Here is a 26220-nt window from a genome sequence, read left to right on the forward strand (position 1 = left end):
CTCCGGTTTTGCTTCATGTTATGCCTTCACTGACATCTCCTTCCCATAACAGCATACAATTCCTTACACATCATTAACACAGTTTACTCTTCATTCCTTTTTCCATCATTAATTTTGTTTTAATATTTTCATTATTTTAGAAGGTGCAGTACAGTGTTTTATAGTACTTTTTGTTTTAACTTAATTAGCAACAATTATATACTGTTTTCAGTGTATTATTTGCTTGTGATGAACTATGATGATTGGAAACTTGAACAAAATTAAAGAGAAAAATATTCCCCCAGGACCAGTTCACGCCTGGCTATCTCAGTAGCCTTTGTATCTTCTGGGGCTTTCAATATGCAGTGAAAAAAACATTTTAATAGATTTTATTGTAAAAATGTCAATGTCCATTAAAGCCATTTAATTTTTGTATTTTTCTATGCTAAAGTGCTTAATTGTTTCATGCAAAGAAAAAAGAAACTTAAGCTAAATTATTGAAAATGCTTTAAGTCATTTGCAGTAATCGTACCAAAACCTTACCTTTAATATTTCTTTTCTCACACTCTAAATACACCTGGCTTTATATATAGAATATATCACTTAACTCATAAGGGGCTTCAAAGCATAACTAAACTAAAACAAACAATTACAGTATTTTTCCGACCATAAGGCGCACCGGATTTTAAAGCACAATATCAATAAATGGGTCTACTTTCATATATAAGGTGCATCGGATTATAAAGCGCATTCAGCAAAACAAAACAGTCAGATAGGTCAAACTTTATTCAACTCATTCACAATAGCTCTCAACATTGTTCAGTTGTAACATAAAATACAAAACAAAACACTCACTTTTTCAGTTCATTCCTTTTCCACATATCCATCAAATTTTCATCCTCAGTGTCTGAGGTAAACAGTTGGGCGATTTCAGCATCAAGCATGCCCGAATCTCTCTCATCATTATCTGAGTCAGTCTAATTGCTGTTACTTAGCTGTTTAGTGATGATTCTGCCCTTCGTGAAAGCTTGGGCGATACTAAGACTGATACCTTAGCCCAGGCATCCACAATCCATTGGCAGATAGTGGCGTAACTCGCCTGGCGTTGCCTTCCTGTCTTGGTGAATGTGTGTTTGCCTTCTGTCATCCAATGCTCCCACGCAGCTCGCAATTTAACTTTGAACGACCTGTTGACACCGATATCTAACGGTTGGAGTTCTTTGGTTAATCCACCCGGAATGATGGCAAGCTCCGAATTAGTTTGCTTCACTTGGATTTTGATAGTATTGGTGAGATGGGCGCACATGGAGTCACAGATCAATAGAGACGGAGATTTGTGGAAAAAGCCATCCGGTCTCCTGACGTAAACTTCCTGACTACGGTAGCCGTAAAGCTCCAACAATCCATCAAGCGGTGCGACTTCGTAGCTTACCAAAGTCATTCTAAAACATTTTGACAGATTTTTGAGCACCATTTACCACATAATATTGGTTTGAAGTCAGTAAGCACAACCAGAATTAATACATAAGGTGCACCGGATTATAAGACGAACTGTCGATTTTTGATAAAAGGATTTTAAGTGTGCCTTATAGTCCGAAAAATACTGTATTTGATTTCTACACCAAAATCAAAAAATAAATAAATAAATAAATAATGAGTTGTTTGTGAATTGAATTGAATTGTGGAGTGAAGTACTTTTTTTCAAAATTTAAGTATTACAGCACACCTCTTTCCACTTATAACATAAAAGTGTTTCCATGATTTAACACTACAATTACCAGAGCCTAAGAAAAAACTCGTAGATCTGGCCCACCTTATATCCATTCGCACCTCTCCGCCAGCGTCTTTTGTCCTGTAAATGTGCTGATAAAGACAAGCAGCAAGCAGCCTGTTATTCCATCCCCCCACTGCCTCAGAACATGCAGATCGTTATTTGGAGTGCATGCATTTCATGTGTGTTCCGTTTCTACAATAATCTGTGTAAGCACATTTTTAAAACATAAACATTTTTCATATTTTAGTAGTGAATGACAAAATGTAGGCATAAACTATATAATGTATGAAGCCTGAAGTCCAAACATCAAATAAACACTTTCACAAACGGTTCAAGGAAAAGACAACAGCTTCCGTGGCGTAGCAGTAAGATTTGCTGACTTGTAATCAAGAGTCCCCAGTTTGATTCCGACTGAATCCTATGTTTGCTGTTTTCAGTAGTGAGCTGCTCTTATTGTTAATATTATACACTACACACATACACTTGTTTTGCGTCTGTAACAGACAGTGTACATTTATAGGACTTGTAAAAGTTATCTTTTTTTTTCTCACTTTTATTCTCTCAGTCACGATCACGATACATGCTACGGCCCTAGGAATCTGACGCTGTTAGTTTTATTTGAAACTGGGAATAACTATAGATGTGAGTGGTGTTTTGAGACAATGGAACTGGACATTCTCTGATCTGGAGGGATAAAAGTTTACACACAAACGTTGGCGAATATGCCTTCTTCGTATCTCACCGTCACTTGATTTTTTTTTTTTATTCAGTTTTATTGATTGTTCTTGCTCACGCTGAATTAGTATGCACCTTGCCTATGATGTCAAAAAAAAAAAAAACACAGACATAGGTATATGATATTTGGAATTATTCATTTTATGACCTGTATAGTACATTTCCATTTCGTAAAAACATTGTGGCATGGATGCAACATTATTCATATTAGTCATATTCATTTGCATAACATCTTGCAGTTGTAATCAGTGACCGTGTGTTTTTTTTCCCTGATCTTGCCAGTCCCCACATGTTGCTGTATGGTGCTGTTTCTTTTGTACTTCAGGACATGCAGAGGAAAGAATAGTACAGGGAGGTCAGTTCACCGCTACATGCAATCATCACACACGCAAGGACCGTCCTTCCAACATTTACGACGTGTGTACCTGTTGCTATGTACACACTTCTGTCTATGCTGTGGTTTCTATTACACACCTGAAAAAAATAGACAATATATGTGAAAACATCATCGCACTAATGCAATATTATTTGAAAGCGAACAGCGTCAGATCGGGTGTGAGTTTATGCTGGGGCTGTTACATAGAGTCAGATCAGGAAGGGCGGGGTTGTGTGGGGGTTGCAGAGTGATTGTGATTGAGAGAATAAAACTGAAAAAAGCTAACTTTTACAAGTATAATAAATTTATACCCAATGTCCCATATATTTGTCTCTTTCTTTTTTCTCCGTGCTGTGCTGACATAATGCACCAAAATGCGTAACCTTATTCAGTGTTGCAGGAACACGCAGTTGGCCGGTTGCTGTGTGCTATAACAAGCTTGACCTGGCATCGATCAACGCACATGTAGTGTGTAAGGCATGCACGGGGGCCACTGAGAAAAGAACAGTGTTCATGGCTCACCTTGCAGAGGAACTTCGTCGTCGTATCTTACTAGAAAAGGCAATGGAAAAAGGAAAGGAGGATGCAACATCAACAAGCTTCTGTTCCAAGACAGCCACTTTCCCCAGGAAAGTAAACTGAGTCAGTGTCAGGTGCCCTTTCAATGTAACAGGAACCAAAGCATAGAGAGAAGTTTGCACATTGCAACAGGTACACATGTCGTAAATGTAGGAAGGACGTTCCTGGCATATGTGTGAACTGTGAGCATTTGAATTTGATGATTGGATATAGCACTGAACTGACCTCTCTGTACTATTCTTTCCTCTGCATGTCCTGGAGTACAAAAGAAACAGCATACAGCAACATGTGGGGACTGGCAATATCGGGGGGGAAAAAAAACCACACCGTCACTGATTACAACCGCAAGATGTTATGCAAATGAATTTAACTAATATGAATAATGTTGCATCCGTGCCACATTGTTTTCTGAAATGTACTATACAGGTCACCAAATGAATAACTCCAAATATCATATATACCTATGTCTCTGTTTTTTTTGTTTGGTTTTTTTTTTGACATCATGGACCATAAAGCGCATACTAATTCAGCATGAGCAGGAACACTCAATAAAACTGAATAAAAAAAAATCAAGTGACGGTGAGATACGAAGAAGGCAGATTCGCCAGTGTTTGTGTGTTAGCTTTTATCCCTCCAGATCAGAGAATGTCCAGTTCCATTGCCTCAAAACACCACTCACATCTACAGTTATTCCCAGTTTCAAAAAAAACTAACAGTGTCAGATCCCTAGGGCGGTAGTATGTATCATGATCGTAACTGAGAGAATAAAAGTGAAAAAAAACGGTAACTTTTACAAGTTGCACTGTGATAAACAGTTATATTTTTAAAGTGGTTAAAGGGCAGTGGTACTTCATTTATTATTACTCCTTAAATTGTGTATTACAGAATGTGTGTATGCAATAACCTCAAAGCTGATCTGAAAGTAGCTGAACATTACATTCTAGTAAGATAAAGACTGCTGCCATAGCCAAAACATGGCCTAGGAAATAGGCAGTTTAAGACATCTCTCCCTGGAAGAGTTCAATTTAAACTAAACTTTTGACACTCTAATTTGAGAAAAATTTATATGTGACTAACAAAATACTCGCGCTTCGCAGGGAAGTAGTATGTTAAATAAGTTATGAAAAAGAAAAGGAAACATTTAAAAAATAACATAACATGATTGTCAAAGTAATTGTTTTTTCACTGTTATGAGTGTTGCTATCATCAAGGATTTGGTTATCATTATTTCTTTCAATCAGGTTCGTATTTGGAGGACGTGTTGTGTTCAAGTTACATTCCGTGTCTGTCAACCGTTGTTGTTCACTACCCAAATCGCTACTCGAATCTAAGATGTTTAACAGGCATTCCCGGTATTAAGTTGTGGAATTGCCTGCGAATATTTAACGACAGCGTCTCTATGAACTTGTGGATTTGCCTGCGAGTATTTAGCAACAGAGTGTCTATTAACCTGTGGATTTTTCTGCGAGTATTTGGCGGCAGCGTCACAAAGTTGTTTCCGTCTAGCTGCATCAGAAAATGTACCACGGCGTCTGACACGCCTCCTTTTTACTGTTTTCTCACAGCTTGGGTTGCTGCAGTCATGGTTTGTTCCAATTGTGTTCGTATTTGCAGGACTTGTTGTGTTGAAGTGACATTGATCATCTGTCAAGCGTTGTAAGCATACAACTGGCTTCATCGATAACTTCGCATCCAGCTTTTGAGAGTTGAAACTTTCATAAACATCAAAGTGTCCACTACTCAAATTGTCACCTGTGAATCTAAGATGTTTAAGAGCCATTGGTGGTTCTCCAAAGGTGTAAAATATTTGGCCATTTTGGTAAACTTGAAAGCGACAAGCGAACAATTCAGCGGCAGCCATCAACTCACATGCAGATGCATAGGTGAGGGGCTTAAGCATTTCACTCTTATAGTGCCCCTGTGTAGTATAATTATCTCCTGTACCATCATCAGTCCACACCTTGAACCTGTTCCAGTCAATCAATACACAAGACACAATGTTCCTCCGGATATCAAGATTGAGCCTAATATGGCCGTGCTATATGTAACACGGAGAATGTAAAAGGCAGGCGGCATCTCTGGGCATGGAAACCACTCGGTAAGTGACAGTTCTTTGATCGATGGTGATCACCTCGATAGACATCTCACTACCCAAATCACTACTCGTGAATCTAAGATGTTTAACAGGCATTCCCGGTATTAACTTGTGGATTTGCCTGCGAATTTTTAGCGGCAGCATGTCTATGAACTTGTGGAATTGCCTGCGAGTATTTAGCGGCAGCGTCTCTATTAAGTTGTCGATTTGCCTGCGAGTATTTAGCGACAGCATGTCTATTAACTTGTGGATTTTTCTGTGAGTACACAGAAGTTGTTTGCGTCACAAAGTGGTTTCCATCTAGCTGCATCAGAAAGTGTACCACAATGTCTGATACGCCTCCTTTTTACTGTTTTCTCACAGCTTGAATTGCTGCTGTCATAATCAGTTTGAGTTTCATGGTTTGTTTCAATTACGTTAGTATTTGCAGGACTTGTGTTGAAGTGACATTCGGCATCTGTCAAGCGTTGTTAGCATACAACCGTCTTCATCGATAACTTTGCATCGTAATAAACGAACAGTAAAACAGCGGAGAAGCCGTGGATTAAATAAAAAAGTTGCAGTTATCAGGAGGGAAATGTGAATACCGTGGCGAAGCAAAGAAGGGAATGAAAAGACCGGAGAGACAGACAGCCTTATATGTGCAGGCAGTCAATTACGTGGGAGGCGTGGGGATTGGGGATGCAATATAGGCAGGCAGCCAACTACATGGGAGGCTTGGTGATGGGGGGATGCAACACCACCTCACACAGCGACTGAGCTGCAGGCTATGGACATATATATGTATGCAAGTAGGATTCAATTATGACCATTACACATAGAATTACAAAATGAAACCTGCTTAACTTTTGTAAGTAACTAGTAAGGAATGAGCCTGCCAAATTTCAGCCTTCTACCTACACGGGAAGTTGGAGAATTAGTGATTAGTGAATGATCAGTCAGTCAGTCAGTGAGGGCTTTGCCTTTTATTAGTTTTATTAGATTTATTATTATTATTATTAGTTGTATTAGATATGTAATTTTGAAATAAACTCTCCTGTGACTGAAACAAACTGAAGAAGAATGTATTCGGTCTATAGGTGCATTGATTGCAAGTTCCTGTTCTGCTGAAATCTGTGGTTCAAGTTTTGATATGCTTCTTTTTAATAATGTTTCATAAAAATATATATAAGTAAATAATGGGGGAATGTTAAGAAAGCCAGCCACAGAATGTTGCTGTTCGCAAAGTCTATGACTTGTATGCCACAAAAAATTGTAAACTTCAACAGATGTAAATAAATGATGGACTGTATTTAATACAGGTCTTTATGTTTCTCAATACTGGTTATGTACCGTCTACTAAATACTGTGAATTGAAGTTTTGGAGGATGTATGTTGTAAGCTTTTAAAGGTGACATTAACTGTATTGCTTTTACAACTAATAGGACTTGCTCTGATGCCAAATTCTCACCAAGTAATGTTCCACTAGATGTGTTCTTAGATTGCAGCAGTTTAAGGTTATTGGTCCACAGAGTTAAAGTATATACGAGACAATCTGCTTAAAAAATACGATCTAGGATGGGTTCAGTGTAATGCTGTCCTTCTGGACTCAAAGTGTAAAATATTCAGATTTGTACATGTGTATCAGCATTAGTAAATAAAAATTATTTCTTACACAAATGGATTTTAAATCTAGGGATCTTATAAAAGTTGTTTCTTTCATTTAACACATATAGAAGTGATGACCACAGATGATATATGTAAAGTAGCATGTAATCTGCATGGAGTAATACATTTTTTAAGAATTCCTAAAATTTTAGTTGGTTATTCAAGTAAACAGAAATTGCATGAAATGGCTGGTAAGCAAAACCATTTGACTAGCTGTATGTCTTTTTCTTGATCAGAGACACCAAACTACAGTGAATTCGCATACATGTAAGGTGTTCACTACATAAAATGCTGCATTTTTCAAATTCAAATATATTTGAGAGTGAAGCTCAGTTTGTGTGGAATGATAAAAGGCATTATACTCTCTTTTCAATCGCGGTACCTTAACATGGTGTTTTAGTGTGAGATCGGTATTTAAGGTTAGTGATTTAAGGAATTTTTAATTTTCTAAAGTGTTTTGACATGCAGGGGGCATAGCAAAGCCCCAACCCCCAGACACAATCTCACAAATACAAGTGCCGTGTTCAATCAAGAATTTACTTTAAAGAAATATCTCAACAAAGGCTTCTTCTGTCAATAAACAATTTCCTTCTCTTTTATTTCTTCACCTTTATTCCTCCCCAGGAAAGTCTTGTCCTTCTCCTCTCCTAACTCCAACTCGCCTGGTTGAGGTGGAGAATGTTCCTTTATACCAGACCTGGGAGTACTTCTGGTGCTACCACATTGCACCCAGGAAGCACTTCTGGGTCAGTTAGAACCTCACTAAAACAAGGAATGCTCCATTCCACAGCTTCTTCAGGATCTCCCAAGAAGCCAAGCAGGGCCACCCATTGGGGCTATGACTCCCATACAGCTGTGTGGGTGTGCACATGGGAGATTCATCAGAGGTATTCTGCCATCTATCCCACGGGGGGCACATAGCCCTGGGAGGCTTGCCAGCCAAGCAAGGAACCATCCATCCCAGCTGGGATGCCAGCCAGTCCATGTCTTTTATGACCAAGTACTGTATATTCAGTTGATATCTTACATGGGGTTTTAGGTAGAAATTTAGGTAACTTTACTGGTTATAGTTCAAAGACGTTTTTATAAAATTCTGATGGGTACTTATCTTGGTATTTAACTTTGGAATGAGTTAGTGGTGAATCTAGCCAATGTTATTGCATTCAAACGTGTACAGCATATTACAGGATTTGCCAAATATGTTGTTATCTTTCTTTGGTTTTGTTTAGTAGTTTTGAACCTGTAGGAATATTAATTTGCTCAAGTAGTATTATCGATTTTGACTTCTTTTTTTGTGTTTGGCATACTAATGTTTTATTATGTTTTTATTAATATTCATTGTGTCATGGCATAAGTAATAATTGTTTATTTCTTCTTGTGAACTGTATATATTTGTAATTCCTCATAACGTTAATGTGTAAGATCATTTGAGTCCATTATCCTCCTACTTTTATCCTCTTTAATAAAACCTCTGTGTGCGTCCAGGTGTGCGTGTGTGTGTGTCTTCTGGTGAAGTGCGCATGCGCGGGTCACGCCGTGCATCTCGCCGTGCCCCACCCATGCGCAACGGCACCATGGACGCACACACACATTGGAAGCTGGGCACACAGTGAATGGCCTAGCCGCTGCCGCGCATGATAAGTAAATAAAGCACACACACTGGAAGATGGGCACACAGTAAATGGCCTAGCCGCTGCCGCGCATGATAAGAAATAAAAGACAACATTGCTGGGGAGAGTGCTGATTGGGTAGTCGCAGCCGCGCACATAAAATCCGTCGCTGGGGAGACGCCAGCAAAGATTAAAATACTTGCTGGGGAACTGCACAATACTTGCTGGGGAGACGCCACGGGCACGATTATCAGCTACACGCCACACATTAATTCAGTTGCTGGGGACACTCTGCTGATTGCCCAATGTTGTGATAGAAAATTAAAGTCATATTATGGACAACAAAGCCAGTATTACTGTCATTGAAAATTACAGGCATTTTACAGAAATACAAACCAGTATTACTGCGAGAGAAAATTAAAGACACACAATACAGTGACGCATATTACAGCCACATACAAGCCAGTATTACTGTAAGAGAAAATATTACGGACGTATCTACTAACAACATGCCACCCAAAAAAAAGGACACATCAAGTAGGACAAAAGACACGGACAATCAAATCCTATATAAGCAACATTTCCTGGAAGAACGGTCAGATCAACAAAAGAAAGGCTGAAAGACAAAAAAAAAATACGAGCAAATAGATTGATTGAAGAAAAAGAAAATGACCGTCAGAAAAACGCTAAAAGAGAAAGACTCAGAAGAGCAAACCTTACAAAAAGTTGGCATTTACTTGCCAGAACCAGTATTAAGCCACGGTCAGTTATATATCACATTATCAAGAGTTAGAAGTTTTCCAAATGTTGTTGTCAACATTGTAGATGGTCCTGAACAAGGCAAACTGTTGCCAAACTCAGACAGAATATTTACAAGAAATGTTGTCTGTAATGAAATTTTATAGAAACGTTTCATGAGGTAAAAAAATAGAAAATTTTTCCTAAATATCTTCTTCAGATATTGTGTCTTACAGTTTTACACTAAGGCAATATTAATTATACTTACTGTGTTGTCATATATGTTTCTATCTTATTTTTATTATTATTTTACTTTAGGCTTCTTGAAAAAATATTTTTGACACAAAAAAATTAAGACAAGAAACAGAATGAAGTCAAGGTCCCTTGCCATTTAATATAGACTGTTCCTACTAATGTTTCTGCACTACTGTTCTAGCGCCCGTTATTGTAACGGGCTTAATGTCTAGTATAGAATATAAACTATTAATTTTCCCTTAAATATACTGTTTAGTGATGCCCAGAGAGTTGCAGCATAAATCTGTAGATGTTCTGCAATCTTTATCATTTTTCAGTTTTATACAGTTTTCAATTTTATTCAGTTGTTTATGCTTGTTTCTACATTTTTGCTTGTGATTTAAGAAATTATGTACAGTGTAATTTGTAATTTCTTATATGAATGTTTTTTGTTTGTTTAAAGGTATGAGCTCCTCCATGTGCTGAACTTTGACCCTGTTCGTCGAAGGATGAGTGTTATTGTGAAAACTAAGACGGGTCTGAAAAATTTAATCTTGCTAGATTTGCTTTTGTTTGTTTGCATGTTCATTTGCTACTGTATAATTGGAAAAGAGCCCAGTAACTGACTAGTACTATGTCCAGGGCTGTTTCCTGTCACATTGCCAGGCCTGCTGGGATAGGCTCTAACCTCCCGCAACCCAAAGTTGCTTTAAGCGGGTCTGACAATGTTACTTTATACTATTTTAATTTGAATAGATTTTGGGCCTTTATAGCAGCATACTTGACATCTACATGTTGGATAATTCAGTTCCTAATGTGGCTATTTTTAATGAATCACACAAATAAATGCACATGATTTTTTATAGTATCTTTTGGTGTCAAATCAGTCCCAAGTTGCTTTTCAAAGCATAGAGCTTGGCAGTTGTGCATGATTTTATTTTTTTCCCCCATTACAGCATAAGATGGTTAAGTTACTTATTCCGGGGTCATTCATTGTAGTCAGAGGTGGAAACTGAAATGACAAATCTTTGGCTTCTAAACTGACAGCTTCTTAATTATTAGAGCATTCCCAGGAAACAAAGTATTCGCTGTAATCCACAGAAGGTTTAAAATCTACATGCCTTGAGGGGTAGAAGCTAAAGTACCTGCATATATCAGTTGTGATGAAGAATTAAAAAGGCATTTGTTAAGTGTTCTAATTCAAATGCTTAAATTTGTAATTATCTTGAAATATACACTCACCTAAAGGATTATTAGGAACACCTGTTCAATTTCTCATTAATGCAATTATCTAATCAACCAATCACATGGCAGTTGCTTCAATGCATTTAGGGGTGTGGTCCTGGTCAAGACAATCTCCTGAACTCCAAACTGAATGTCAGAATGGGAACGAAAGGTGATTTAAGCAATTTTGGGCGTTGCATGGTTGTTGGTGCCAGACGGGCCGGTCTGAGTATTTCACAATCTGCTCAGTTACTGGGATTTTCACGCACAACCATTTCTAGGGTTTACAAAGAATGGTGTGAAAAGGGAAAAACATCCAGTATGCGGCAGTCCTGTGGGCGAAAATGCCTTGTTGATGCTAGAGGTCAGAGGAGAATCGGCCGTCTGATTCAAGCTGATAGAAGAGCAACTTTGACTGAAATAACCACTCATTACAACCGAGGTATGCAGCAAAGCATTTGTGAAGCCACAGCACGCACAACCTTGAGGCGGATGGGCTACAACAGCAGAAGACCCCACCGGGTACCACTCATCTCCACTACAAATAGGAAAAAGAGGCTACAATTTGCACAAGCTCACCAAAATTGGACAGTTGAAGACTGGAAAAATGTTGCCTGGTCCGATGAGTCTCGATTTCTGTTGAGACATTCAAATGGTAGAGTCAGAATTTGGCGTAAACAGAATGAGAACATGGAACCATCATGCCTTGTTACCATTGTGCAGGCTGGTGGTGGTGGTGTAATGGTGTGGGGGATGTTTTCTTGGCACACTTTAGGCCCCTTAGTGCCAATTGGGCATCGTTTAAATGCCACGGGCTACCTGAGCATTGTTTCTGACCATGTCCATCCCTTCATGACCACCATGTACCCATCCTCTGATGGCTACTTCCAGCAGGATAGTGCACCATGTCACAAAGCTCAAATCATTTCAAATTGGTTTCTTGAACATGACAATGAGTTCACTATACTAAAATGGCCCCCACAGTCACCAGATCTCAATCTTTGGGATGTGGTGGAACGGGAGCTTCGTGCCCTGGATGTGCATCCCACAAATCTCCATCAACTACAAGATGCTATCCTATCAATATGGGCCAACATTTCTAAAGAATGCTTTCAGCACCTTGTTGAATCAATAGCACGTACAATTAAGGCAGTTCTGAAGGCGAAAGGGGGTCAAACACCGTATTAGTATGGTGTTCCTAATAATCCTTTAGGTGAGTGTACATCAGTATGTTTTGCTGTTGTCTTAATTTTTGTTTCTTTGTAAATTATTTTTTGGTGGTGATGTCTTTGATCAAACATAAATTAAAGATTAAATGAGTGATTATTGCTTTCCTCTATTTAGGTGAAATTCTTTTGTTCTGCAAGGGTGCTGATTCTTCTATGTTTCCAAGAGTACAAGAAGAAGAAGTGGAGAGAATCAGAATGCACGTTGAACGCAATGCATTGGTGAGTATTGAACACCCACCTAAATAAAATAGTACTGTGAAAAAGGCGGTTGTGTTTATCTGCACATTTATGGTATCAATCAAATAATGTAATCAGACATCAAAAAAAAATCTCCTTTGACCTTTACTTGGCATTCCTTGTATAAGGTTAGGTCAGTGATTGAATCCAAGTCTCACATTCCTAAGGGCTTACTTATACTTCATGCTCAGAATACGTATGCACACAAATCATGGCTGCCATCCGTTCCCAGCGTTCATTTGTCACATGTCCTCAAAAATTAACGCGATGCATGCGCAAGTTGCAGTACCAGAAAAAGTTAGGGAGCACAGTGTGATAAAAGTCGGAATTTAATGTCAAAGTCTCTGTTTACTGTCTACATGTGACAGAAAGCCGCTTTGAGGATCCTCCAGGATCGATGTGCCTTCTTCAATGTTTGATGAATGGTTCAATGTGGTGAAGCAAAATGCCGACATACAAATACATTCATGGTGCTTTTATATTCTAGCGTCGCATATTCCCCATCGTAATGACATGATACATTTTAAAAGTCTCACATACCATCTTCTGTGCTGTCTTTTTTTTTTTCATCAGAATGTATGGCAGCGTATTTGAGCCACAGAAAAAAAAATTAAGGACATGGTAAAAAGGTGTATTTTATGGTTAAAGTGGATTTTTTGGCTTTAATCTCGAAATGTCTACTTTAACTTTGTAGTTTACTTTGTCATTAAAGTAGACCGTTATAAACATCATCTTAAAACCGACCCAGTTGTCAATCACTATGTGCTTTTTGTTTTCCTCCTGAACTGACAGCAGCAATTGACACACAGAACACATTACATTTATGATATTGCAGCTCTCTGCACATTTAGAATTCTTAGATTTATATTTGATATCACTTTCGTGATGAAATGCATTAAATTATTTATATTACATTTCGCAGATAAGTCGTTAACTTCATTTAAATAATGAATACTGATAATAATTACACATGTTGTGGTGGCACAATCTGCCTCGTAGGGAGTCGTGTCCCTTGTGTTCCCTGCCTGGAGTTTGTATATTTTTCTGGTGAGTTTCAACAGTGTGCTCTGTTTTCCTTCCAGAGACATGAAGGTTGGGGATTTGGTGACGCTAAAATGACACTAGTTTGTGTGCTTGTGTTCACCTTGCGATGAGCTGATGCCCCATCCGGAGATTGTTTCTGTTTCGCGTCCGATGCTTGCTGTAATGGGCGCATCCTTGGATTGATGGATTTAACCATTAAACATCCTTTTCAGAGATATTGCGGCAAGGTGCCAGTGCCAGAAGGTTTGCTCTGTCTCCCAGCACAATCTCAAGGCCATGGAGGAGATTCCAGGAGACAAGCTGTTACTCTAGGAGACAGGGCCATAGAAGGTCCTTAACCCATCAGCAGGACCGGTATCTGCTTCTTTGTGCAAGGAGGAACAGGATGAGCACTGCCAGAGCCCTACAAAATGACCTCCAGCAGGCCACAGGTGTGAATGTTTCTGACCAAACAATCAGAAACAGACTTCATGAGGGTGGCCTGAGGGCCTGACATCCTCTAATGGGCCCTGTACTCACTGTTTGGCACCATGGAACTCGATTGGCATTTGTCATAGAATACCAGAATTGGCAGGTCCACAGGCTAGACAACGGCACCTTGACTACCATTAGGTATCGGGATGAAATCTTTGGACCCATTGTCAGACCCTATGCTGGTGCAGTGGGTCCTTAGTTCCTCCTGGTGCATGACAATTCTTAGCCTCATGTGGTGAGAATATGCAGGCAGTTCCTGGAGGATGAAGGAATTGATATCACTAACTGGCCCCCACGCTCACTTGACCTAAATCCAGCAGAACACCTCTGGGACATTATGTTTCAGTCCATCTGACGCCGCCAGGTTACACCTCAGACTGTCCAGGAGCTCAGTGAAGCCCTGGTCCAGATCTGCTATGAGATCCCCCAGGATACCATTTGTCGCCTCATTAGGAGCATGTCCTGACGTTGTCAGGCATGTATACAATTACATGGGGGGTATACAAACTACTGAGTACGATTTGTGAGTTGCTGCATTGAAATTTCAGAAAAATGGTCTAGCCTGCCGCATCATTTTTTCACTTTGATTTTCAGAGTGTCTTTGAATTCAGCCCCTCTCTAGGTTGATAATTTTCATTTCCATCAAATGACGTGGCATCCTTTCGTTCCTAACACATTACCCAGTCCATATCATTATAGATATCCAGCATGATGTTTTTCCCATTGAGATCTGATGTGTTTTCAAAGTGTTCCTTTAATTTTGAACAGTTTAGTTATCATGTGTTGATGTTGTGTTGTGTTGTGTTGACACAGATCATCTAATGACAACAAGTAAAGCAACCAGTAAACAATAAAGTGGTGCTAGAAAGTTTGTGAACCCTTTAGAGTTTTCTCTATTTCTGTAAGATACCTAAACATTATCAGTTCTAAAGCTACTGTATATAATGAAAACCCAGTAAAACAACTAATACAAATATGCTATAATTATTCATATATTTAATGAGGAAAATGATCCAGTGTTACATATTTGTGCATGAAAAAGTATGTTAATATCTATGGGGATAGGTGTGTGGAAGGCCCTGTCCTATTTAAAGAACATTTAACTGGGTCTTCGCCATTCAAAGTCTGATCTTCACAGCACAGGTGTGTGGAAATGTGTCATGCCTTAATCAAAGGAAATCTCTGAGAAAAAAGTTTCTGATGCTCACCAGGCTGGAAAAGGTTTCAGAACCATTTGTAAAGAGTCTGGACTCCATCAATCCACTATCAGACAAATTGTGTACAAAGGGAGGAAATTCAATACTACTGTTATCCTCTCCAGGAATGGTGAACCAACAAAGATCACCCCAAGAACAAGGCTTGTAATTTTCCTGGAGTCACAAAGAGCAAAAAAGGGTAACATCTACGAATCTAAAGGCCTCTCTTGCATTGGCTAATAATATGAGTTTGCCATCAGGAGAACACTGAACAACAGTGGTGTAGATGGCAAGGTTGTAATTAGAAAGCCACTACTCTTCAAAACGAAAACCATGTTGATAAGCTAGAAAGGTTTTGGAGGAATATTCTATGGACAGAGGATTCCAAAATTGAATATTTTGGTTTAAATGAGAAGCATTATGTTTGGTGAAAAACAAACACTGCATTCCAGCATAAGAACCTTATCCAATGCTAGTAGTGGGCCTGCTTTGCTGTCTCTGGACGAGGACAGCTTGCAGACTTTAAAGGAAGTATGAATTCTGAATTGTACCAACAAATTCTTCAGGAAAATATCAGTGTATCCATCTGTGAATTGAAACTCACGAAAAAGTGGTTTGTTCAGCAAGACAACAATCCTAAACACAGAAGTCATTTTAACAAAGACTGTTCAGCAGAAGCAGAAAATGCATGTTTTGGAATGTTTGAGTTGAAGTCCTGTGTGAACGCTGGCCCCGGCATAGACAGACGGACAACATATTTTGCACCCACACACCGTTTATTTACACTATATACAATATATACAATATATGCACTCACAATCCCCAGTGCCTCTTGCACCGATTTCCCCAAAGTCCAGGGCCCACAGTCTTTGTGCCTTCCTGGCCGCCTCCTGTCCTCTCTCCAGCTCCGTCAACACTGCCTCCCGACTTCTACCAATGACTGGAGGGAGGCGGCCCCTTTTATGGGAACCCGGATGGGCTCCAGCTGCTTCCCGGCACTTAACGTTGGCCACACCCTGTGTGGCGGAAGTGCGGCTGCGCACCCGGAAGCCGTCCGTGTGTCCCCTTTCGTCTTCCCCCCGGCACTTCCGCCACACCAGGAAGTGCCGGGATAAATAGGCACTGGGGCGCCGCCTGGCGGTGGCCACGGATCCCTACAGGGCTGGGCTTCCAAGCCCTCTACCCGAGGCCTCCTGCATAACCAGGACGGACGCCCCCTCTCGGTCTGGAGGAGGCACACGCCCTCCTCTGGTCCTCCAAGCGTCCCGCCGGGCTCCATTCCCGGCCAAAGACCACACGGGGTAAACCGGCATCGGGGTGCCGCCTGGCGGTGACCACGGGTCCCTACAGGGCTGGGCTTCCAAGCCTTGTACCCGTGGCCCCCAACATAACCAGGACGGACGCCCCCTCGTGGTCTGGAGGAGGCACAAGCCCTCCTCTCCTCCTCCTGGGCGTCCCGGCCGGGCTCCAGCCCCAGCGGGGACCACACCTGACATGAAATGTTGTTGTAAGACTGAAGTAAGCAATTTATGTAAGGAAGTCCCCTGGCATCCCTCAGTTGAAGCAGTTCTGCAAGTGGGAATGAAATAAAATTCCTCCAGGCCAATGTCCAGGGCCAATCAACAGGTACCAGAAATCTTTAGTTGATGATACTGCTACAAAAGAAAGTATTTTCACATACTTTTTCATACACAGATATGCAACATTGGATCATTTTCCTCAGTAATAAACAAGCAAGTTTAATGTTTTTGTGTCATTTGTTTAACTGGATTCTCACTATGAATTTTTAGGACTAGCATAAAAATCAGACCACATTTTAGGTCATATTTATACAGATACATAGAAAATATTAAAGGGTTCGCAAACTTTTTTAGCACCTCTATGTCTTCTGACATAAGAAGAATTTACAAAGTGGCTACACAAATGGCAAAAACAACTCACAAAATGGCAGCAGAGTGACATCACCATCATAACCATTAAAATAAATAAAGATTGCAAAATCCAGACCGTAACTTATAATTGAGCAGGGAGGTGTTCCTTTTAGCTCAACTGGATAAGCAGGTACTTTCTGATTTGTAAGCCAGCCTTGGCATGTGAGGATATGAAATTGAATGGGAAGAGCACAGAGGGATTTCTCACTACTGATATTGTCATTAGCCTGATGTTCATTTTCAGGTTTGTTTATATTGTTATTCTTGCTATAGGCCTATAGCATACTTTCCATTTTTTGTATTTTAACTACATTGTTGTCCTTCCTTAGTGTGCAAATGCTTTGCAGGTTACAATATGAAAAATAATTTATTTTAGGTACTAAATCTTATGCTGCCAATAAAATGATTAATAAAACAATTACATGTTGGAGATATTACTGTTTGCTGGTATGAATTAACAATCTCATTAATATAATTACTGTTAGAAGGAGAAAGTGAGTGCAAGAAAGTTTATGAAAACTTCTGTAGCATTAATCAAGACTAGAAGGTTGGCAAAATTCCCTTCATTATGAGTGAATAGTGTAATTCTTTGACAGTATCATTGCTCTCCGCTATTTTTTACTTATTTCCCATTTATTTTATTTTAATCACTAGCTTTGTTTTATGTAGTATATTTATTTTTAAGGGCGGCACGGTGGCGCAGTGGTAGCGCTGCTGCCTCGCAGTTAGGAGACCCGGGTTCGCTTCCCGGGTCCTCCCTGCGTGGAGTTTGCATGTTCTCCCGTGTCTGCGTGGGTTTCCTCCGGGTGCTCCGGTTTCCTCCCACAATCCAAAGACATGCAGGTTAGGTGGATTGGCGACTCTAGATTGGCCCTAGTGTGTGCTTGGTGTGTTTGTGTGTGTCCTGCGGTGGGTTGGCACCCTGCCCGGGATTGGTTCCTGCCTTGTGCCCTGTGTTGGCTGGGATTGGCTCCAGCAGACCCCCGTGACCCTGTATTCGGGTTCAGCGGGTTAGAAAATGGATGGATGGATTTATTTTTAATGTTTATTATTTTTAAGCAAATTTTCTTTAAATAAGATTTATTATTACTAGAATTTTTGTTTGCACATTACTAGTATTGATCAGTGAAATTCACTAAAACAGTTTTTTGCAACAAATTTGCTGTGTTCAGTGGCGATCTTGTTCGCCAAAAATATTTTTTCTCACCTGGCTTAGACGAGCAGATTTTCTTCCCCAGTGCTCCATGATGCTTTGTGAGGCCATCATGACATCACTGAGCTATAGCAGTCAGTATTGGATGGGACAAATATCCCACAAATTTATAACATTGATCCTAGTAGTAAGCTAAAAATTACTAGAAATCTCCTGAATACAATACATTACAAAACATATATGTAGAAGGAAACTGGAAATGTAGTGACATTTGTCGATGTATTTGTGTTTTAAAAGTTATGTCATTTTATATGGACTTGTATATTACCTGTGTGTAATACTGAGACTACCACTCCATTTTGAGAGTGGTAAATACCTGCTGTCGAATCTGTGAAGGGCAAGCTTTAGTGAATGCATGCTTCCTATCTTCCACTGTTTGCAGGAAATTTTACTGTTCTCTATTTGATTCTATTAATTTTATCTCAGAGATGCATTTCTGCCTTACAGCCCAGGTCACATTTTTGGCCACAATAATCGATCCAGCATAGTATCTTTAGTTATTAAGGACATTCACAAGACCCTTGCACCATTATAAATCACTAAAAACTGTTCAGTTTCTCCTTCCCCAATAACTTAGTTTGGTGAAGTTCTCAAACATTTCTACAAACATTTCTGCCAAAGTTGAGGCGAATCAAATTCAGCAGGGTTCATTTATCATTATGTGCAAGATAATTTCAAGTTACACTACATTGTAATGCTAATCAATTATATTTTAAGTAGTAAATATCTGACTTGCTTTTTAGTATGAATTGTCTTATGAGCCATCAGAGCTGTCAGCTGATTCCTGAGATTATTTCTATTTACAGGAGGGATACCGTACACTGTGTGTGGCATACAAATCACTAACTCCAGAAGAATTTGAAGTGGTTAATGGATTTTTGCAGGAGGCTAAGCTTGCTCTACAGGACCGTGAGGAAAAGCTCGCAAAAGTCTATAATGATGTGGAAGCTGGAATGCACCTCATAGGTGCCACTGCTGTAGAGGACAGGTCAGTGACAGAAAAATGTGCTCTTAACACTTACAAGCTATATTTTCATTTTATTTTTGGAATGCTTCTAAATTTTTGAGGAATTTTGCCTTAAATGTTCTCTGTGTGGCCCCCAGCAGTAGATTTACTCTTCCAGTTAACATTTTGAGTGGTTAATATTTTAACAGCAATCCATCTTGAAAACCATCAAATGTTGTTCACTTTCGACCATATGATGAAACTCTTGATGAACAAAAACAAATTCACAACCTCAGTTAATATATAGGTCATTACTAATTTTTTTAGTTTTTAGAAGAAAAAATAATACATTAGTTGCTAGATCTTAAATCTGAAGTGATTTCATCAGATGAAGTCAAGTGCCATATTTTGCAACAACTACCACTGTGCTTACTATTAAAAAAAATCAAAAACCTTGATGACTAAGTATTAATAAAATGTGTCTTGCGATATCCACTTTATCACCCTAGATATCTGCTCTATTGTGTCCGCTGTATCTGTTGTACTCTCTTAAACGCTTCTCCAAAGCCTAGTTCCTCTCCACCCTCTGTTGACTATTTAAATTGGTTCTGGATTTTATATATTTTTTTTTAAATAAAACTCTTCATTTCAGAACACAAATCCTGTTTTTTCCTCCACATCCATTCTAAGCCAGTGTGTTTTTGATAATGTTATTTCAGTACTTCAGTGTTGCAACTCACCCTTGTGCATTACTGTCTGTACGTGACATTCTTCTACCTTTTAATTTTTAATTTTAAAGGAGCATGTGATTTTTGGATCTGGCTTTGAGAATATTATATAATTTTATTTCTGTACAAACCATTGCTCTTTTTTGAAGGCTGCAGGAAGAGGCTGCAGAGACAATGGAGGCCCTTCACAGGGCAGGAATGAAAGTATGGGTGCTCACTGGTGACAAAATGGAAACAGCTAAGTCCACATGTTATGCCTGCAGACTGTTTCAGAAAAGCACGGAGCTTTTGGAGCTAACAGTGCGTTCATTGGGGGAGGACAGTGGAAAACGAGAGGAAAAGCTACATGAGTTGCTCTTAGACTACCACAAGAAGGCAGTTCAGGACCGACCCAAGAGCAAGGGTGGTATATGCAGGTGAGTAGTGTGTAGTTAGATGCTCTAAGGAGTGGGTGCTCCTGATAGAATGTTAATTTGTGTCATTGTTGCATGCTTTTATTAATTGCAGAAATATTTTGTAGAAATATTCATAAACATTATATGTACGCAACGTACAAATACACAATGTGTGTATACCTGGAAAAGGATGTTGTGTTATGTTTTACTCAAAGAGAAATACAGTACAAAGTGCAATATCACTGCAAAATGTTCAGTGTACAAAATAGAAGCTCAGAGTCTATAACTTTCACAGAATTTCAATGTACTTCCCAGGAGCAGACAACTGTCAACCAAAAATCCATCTACTAAAACTAATGTTTAACAAATGTCTTAAAGTTGGATGTATCTGCTAAATTTTTAGGAGCTTCACAAGTTAAGAGATTTTCAGCATCGCACATGCACATTTCAGTGCATTGTTATGAAATGTGTAACATAAAGTGGCAAAAACACAATTTAAAAAATTAAACAACACTGATATCGTACTTGAAATGACTCTTTCTTTTCCGGTAGCAGTTATAAGGATTTCTTGACACTCACCTGTTTCTTTATATTAAATGCTCTACTGATGCTCTGCCCTTTTACAAAGTTTGCTGCTGTAAATTCTTTTGGATTGGAGATGCTTATCTTCTGTGTTACTTTTTGGCAATTTTCCATTTTTGCTGATGTGGCATGTGAGGCATCAATTTTTCCTTTGCCTGGTTTTTAAGGATCATGAGATGCTGTTATTCTCTAAATAAAATATTTCAACAGATTATCTAAAAGACACCTATCCTACTATTTTATCCAATACCAGTAGGAAAAAATTTTAAGTTATCTTTGATCTAATCATCTTTAGAATATTGCCAGATGCAAGCTTTGGTTGCTGTGCTCTCCACTGGAGCATGCTACAGCTCTATCAGTACCAATCTCCCATGCCCATGGTGGTGTGAACAGATGATCTAAGTGCATTCTTAAGAAAGTAGGGTTGTAGTGACTTCTTGAAAAAGAAAGTGTAACCTGCCAAGTTCTTCCACAAGAGAGCACTGTAGGGATACATTTGGATTAAGAACCAAATATATTTTAAAAAATATTCAAAATGAATAGAGAACAGCATCCACTGGTTTAGAAAATGTCAAAATAGGTGACCAAATAAAGCAATTAAACCCCAGTTAATTTGGGCATGTGTTATTGTGCCCCATCATGTGAAGTCAATCTTCCCTGTAGGCTTATTTTTGTTGCAGATGGACAGTTTGGACAGTTGGTTAGAAAATTTAGAAATTCCTATTAGCCCAACACATATCTTTGTGTTGTGGTAAGAAAGCTGGAGTATCTGGAGAAAAAAACATACTCAAAATGTTGAGAAAACTTGTAAACTCTACAGTGACAGGGACAGAGCTGGAATTTGATAGTGAAAATGTCAGGCAGCAATACAAACCACTGTTGCACTATTTTAAAACAGGAGGTAATTTTAGAAATTTTTAAAAAGAATTGTCAGTTGAGAATCACCTTGAGAATGTTAAGTTTGTTTCTTTAACATAACTAGGGGGCTTCACCTCCTGCTCACTTCGCTCGCCAACCCCTGTGTTTGGTTTTCCGGATACACACTTGTAAGATTTTTTTTTCTTTGAATTGTTGCTATTTCATTAGTTTCACTTTTATTTCAGAACTTCTGTAAAACCAATATTTGGAATCTTTCCTGTCCCGATATGCTGAATCTTTTAAATGAGGTCTATGAGACTTGTGTTTAATGACTTTGTACCATGATTTAGGATAGGTTTCTCTGTTTGGAATTTCAGCACAGACAAAACGATCCACATCATCAGCAGTTAATAATTTTTTTGCAAAGTAACCAATAGATGCATTTGAGTTAAACCCCATTTTTGAAATTCTCTGACTTAAACTAATTTCCTTTTGTTTTTTGTCAGTGCGATCTGTGCTATCTTTTTTTCGATACTGTAGCAACTCACATAATAAAGTGTCACAAAAGTTCTACTTTAACAATCGCCGACTGCGTAACCCCAAACACAACTTTCTAGCGCCCTCTCCAACCCCTCCTCCCACGGGTGTCGCCTCCCCCTTACCGCATCAATCAGCACCCAGCTATCAGTATGCCGTGCTGTACTCTGCCCTCCCTTGAGCGGACCTAACAGTCAATTAAAACAAAAAAGGCTTCCGCTTGGCTGGCACACTACAATACTTTCGCCTGTTACTGCTTTCACATTCTGTACCTTTCTCTGCATATGTATCGCGACTTGGGTGTCTTTTCTCCACGATGGTCTTTCTTCTTTGCTAAAGGCACATGACTGAATGTTTTGCTGGCTGTCCGTGGTCTTATTTGATAAGAAGGGTGTGTCATGCAAGAATCTTATGTTCCACGGCCCTGCGAGACGCTCCGTTGTCAGTCTTTTTTGTCTCGTGGGTCTTTAAAATGTCTTTCAAGAACTTCCGAGAAGATCACGTCTCGTCGCCTGGCTTTTACATTCCAGGATTTTCCTTTATATATAGAAAGATTTTAAATTCATATACAGTTAACACATAATGTCTAAATAATAAGTTGTCTTTTTGGCAGAATTTAAAGTTTAAATGTTGAAATGGCTCATGGTCTTTATCACATTTTCTGCTTCATATGGAAATTTGGTCTCGGAATACAAAAGGAGTTTTCCATGATGTTCTAAGCTGAGAGTTTTTCGTAAATTTTATCCTGTAATTTATCATTCTGATGTTTTCCTCTGTGCAAGCTATTATTTGTTGCATATGTGGACTGCTTATTTCCTCATTTTCTCATGTTACCCTTTCTCATTCTGTTCTTTCATTGTGGTATGTTATATATGTTTTATGTTAAGGTTGATGGGGAGCTGTAACCTATCTAGTTAGTACATGTGTAAAGCAGTAATGAGGTCCAACAACGTTTCAGTGCAGTACTCACATTCTCACATACCAAGTCTCTTTGGGCTAGTTTACAGATGCCAGTCAGACTCTGTGATTTTAGCCTGTGGGAGATAATTGAAATCTTCAGTGGAAACGTGCACGAACAGATCTTAGAATGAATCTATTGTGGCTAGTATTCACAAAACTGGACCAGTTAGAGTTAAAGTGGACATTGTATCCTCAGGTCCTTTTCATGCAGAGCAAAGAAAACTAAACTCGGTTCATTTGTAAATGAGTTCTAGGGAAGAATAATAATAAATGAGCATGTCCTTGTATATAAGTTCCAAGGAATAACAATAATAAATAGACATGTCCTTGCTGTATGTAAATTACAAGACACCTCAGTCCACTTGAAAAGATGCTTTTTTGTTTTACTAGTTTGCTACAGCTGTAAACTCTGATCCTTCCAAATTTTTTAGAAGAAAAGTGAATTCAAATGTTCAGTTTTCCTAACTTACAGGACACAATCCACTGAAGTGAATCAGCCTTGTTGCAGTGACAACCATATACTGTATTTGTATTCTTGATATTACACAGCAATATATCCTTTAAATGTGTAATGTTTTTGGAAAAGATTTGTTATAACAGATTTAAAGAAAACATTTATGTAGAAAGAATATTAAGTTTTGTGTCCCTTTTATTGATCGGTAAGCTATTAAAGACGAAATTAGACTTATATTATGTACAATGAGCCAAGCGAAATGTACTTTTCTTCATATGGATTGTGTACACATGAGAATTCAGCGGTGCCAAATTAGCACATGCTATATCCTTACTTGATTAATACTTCATTAAATCCGTCTTGATAAATGGTTGTTACAAACAATTACAATGTTTTACCTCTGAAGTAGATTTGATAATAATTATGTGTTTCTTTTAATTGAAACTGAGCTTTGAGACTGCAGTTGAAGACATGTTGAGAGGGCTTACAACATCTACAGAACATAGGCAGCAAAGACGAATGTTGAGCTTCTTCTTGGTGCCACATATTCCTAGGAAGTTCCACATTCCAGCTTGAAGAATTAGGGCCAGTTAAAGAAGGGATTTTGTTTAAATTTGTTTTCAATAAACACCTTTATGTTTTGAACGACATTTGCCACAAAGGATAAGTATGCTTGGTAATGTTTACAAACAAAAATAACAAATACTGTATTCAGAATACTTCAAATCAAATCTGACCCAGTGCCTCAGGAGTGTTTATAAAATATAAACAATCTTGAATAAGCCTTTCTATTCACTTTTAATAAATTGTCTTGCTTCAGAATGATACATAGCAAACTCACTACACAACAAAAATTGTAAAGCAAGACTCAGTTGAGGTACATGGCCAGGCTATGAATTGGAGCCTGTTTTGAGTGCACTTTAAATGGAAACATACCATTTCTGGTTTTAGGAGGAAATGGCAGTGGGTTACAGTGTTATTGAACAGTCTGTTAGCACACACACACAGGTATTTACACATATTTAGCCACACAGTTGCTAACATCAAGTGTATCTTTCTTATCCGAGTTTCTCCACAGTTGCTCTGGCAGAGCAGATGGAGTCATAATGAGGTCATGCATACTACATTATATTAACAAATTTCCTTTTTTTTTACTGATAAATAGTTATGTAATATATTTGGGGCAACATGAATACATAACATGACAATGCAAACTTGTCTTAAGACAATTAAACCGCTTTATGGAACAAGCCTTGAATGGCCTTACCGTCAACTGAAAAACATCTGTAGACTTCCACTAGAATGTAGTGCTGAACAGACCACAATCAAGATGGTTATCAAAAACGTTCTTTCTGAGGAACTGCTCAAATCATTTTGTGACCACCCTACTAACTATTGTGCTGATGACAGAATCAAAACTAATTCATGAATAGGCAAGCTGCTTATACATTTGCCCAAGTTTTTTAGCCTAGAAAGCTGCATCCAGTGAAGCCTTTAAAGATTGGCAGAAGATCTGTACTTTTCTTTGTAAGTGATTATATGGCACCATCCCTGAATAGGAGAAGGAGGAGGAGCTGGTAATGGTTCATCACTCTAAAACAGTTTGGATGCTAGTTGAGAGGTCCTGCCCATTAAGGACTACTTAGGCCCAATAGCTACCAGAAGACCAGGCTTGAGCTCACCATGGGTATCAAGAATGTAGTTCATTTGAGTAGACTCTGAGTAATAGTGGTGTAGCTCAGTAAATTCTACAGTCTTATTTTTTTCTTCATACTCATTATGCCTGTTACATTTTTGAAAATAATACAGAGAAAATTCATCTTACCTTTTTAGCACTCATAATCTTTTTTTATTTTCAGGAGCTGGTCCTCTAGTATCCCAGAGTTTGGTTTAATCATAGATGGCGCAACACTATCTCTCATTTTGAATGCAACCCTTGATACCAATGCAAACCGCTATAAAAGTCTCTTCCTACAGATCTGTCAAAACTGCACGGCGGTGTTGTGCTGCCGAATGGCTCCACTACAGAAGGCTCAGGTATTTGCCCCTTTAAGTTTGCTTTAGGCAGTGGCTTGTCAGCCCCTTTTTACTTTCATTTAAATGTAATCAGCAGTACCCTACAAGCTTGTTAAATATCCTAGCAGACCTTGGTAGCATGCCTATTATTTTAATTTAATCCTTGTATTTTTGCCATTTCAGTGATTTTTATGAGTCTGTGATGTTTAAGTAATACCTAGTGAAACTGTCTGCATTGTCTCTGGGCAAACCTCATTTGCTGAACTTTGGGGAAAAAAAAATCAGATGCTTCATGCACCAGTGCTTTATCATATTGCAGATAAAAGGCTCTGCATGTCGCAGTTTGTGCTAGGGAATCCTAGAATGTATTGTTCTCGGTTAAAGAGGCGTGATGCTAATTTGATGAATCTGGCCAGCTTCTAATTAAAT

General features: G+C 38.8%; 1 protein-coding gene across 5 annotated transcripts in view; it reads left to right on the forward strand.

Moving 5' to 3' along the window:
- The window catches only part of atp11c (ATPase phospholipid transporting 11C), a 266736-nt gene that overhangs the window by 191858 nt on the left and 48658 nt on the right, over positions 1–26220 (forward strand). For all 5 annotated transcript variants that reach the window (XM_039766150.1, XM_039766151.1, XM_039766152.1 and 2 more), the window contains exons 16-20: positions 10231–10304; positions 12336–12439; positions 19122–19303; positions 20139–20405; positions 25635–25812. In XM_039766150.1, the coding sequence (XP_039622084.1) occupies positions 10231–10304; positions 12336–12439; positions 19122–19303; positions 20139–20405; positions 25635–25812 (805 nt within the window). The remainder of the gene's footprint in view (positions 1–10230; positions 10305–12335; positions 12440–19121; positions 19304–20138; positions 20406–25634; positions 25813–26220) is intronic.

Source organism: Polypterus senegalus, chromosome 10 (assembly GCF_016835505.1).
Source record: "Polypterus senegalus isolate Bchr_013 chromosome 10, ASM1683550v1, whole genome shotgun sequence".
Classification (NCBI taxonomy): Eukaryota; Metazoa; Chordata; class Cladistia; order Polypteriformes; family Polypteridae; genus Polypterus; species Polypterus senegalus.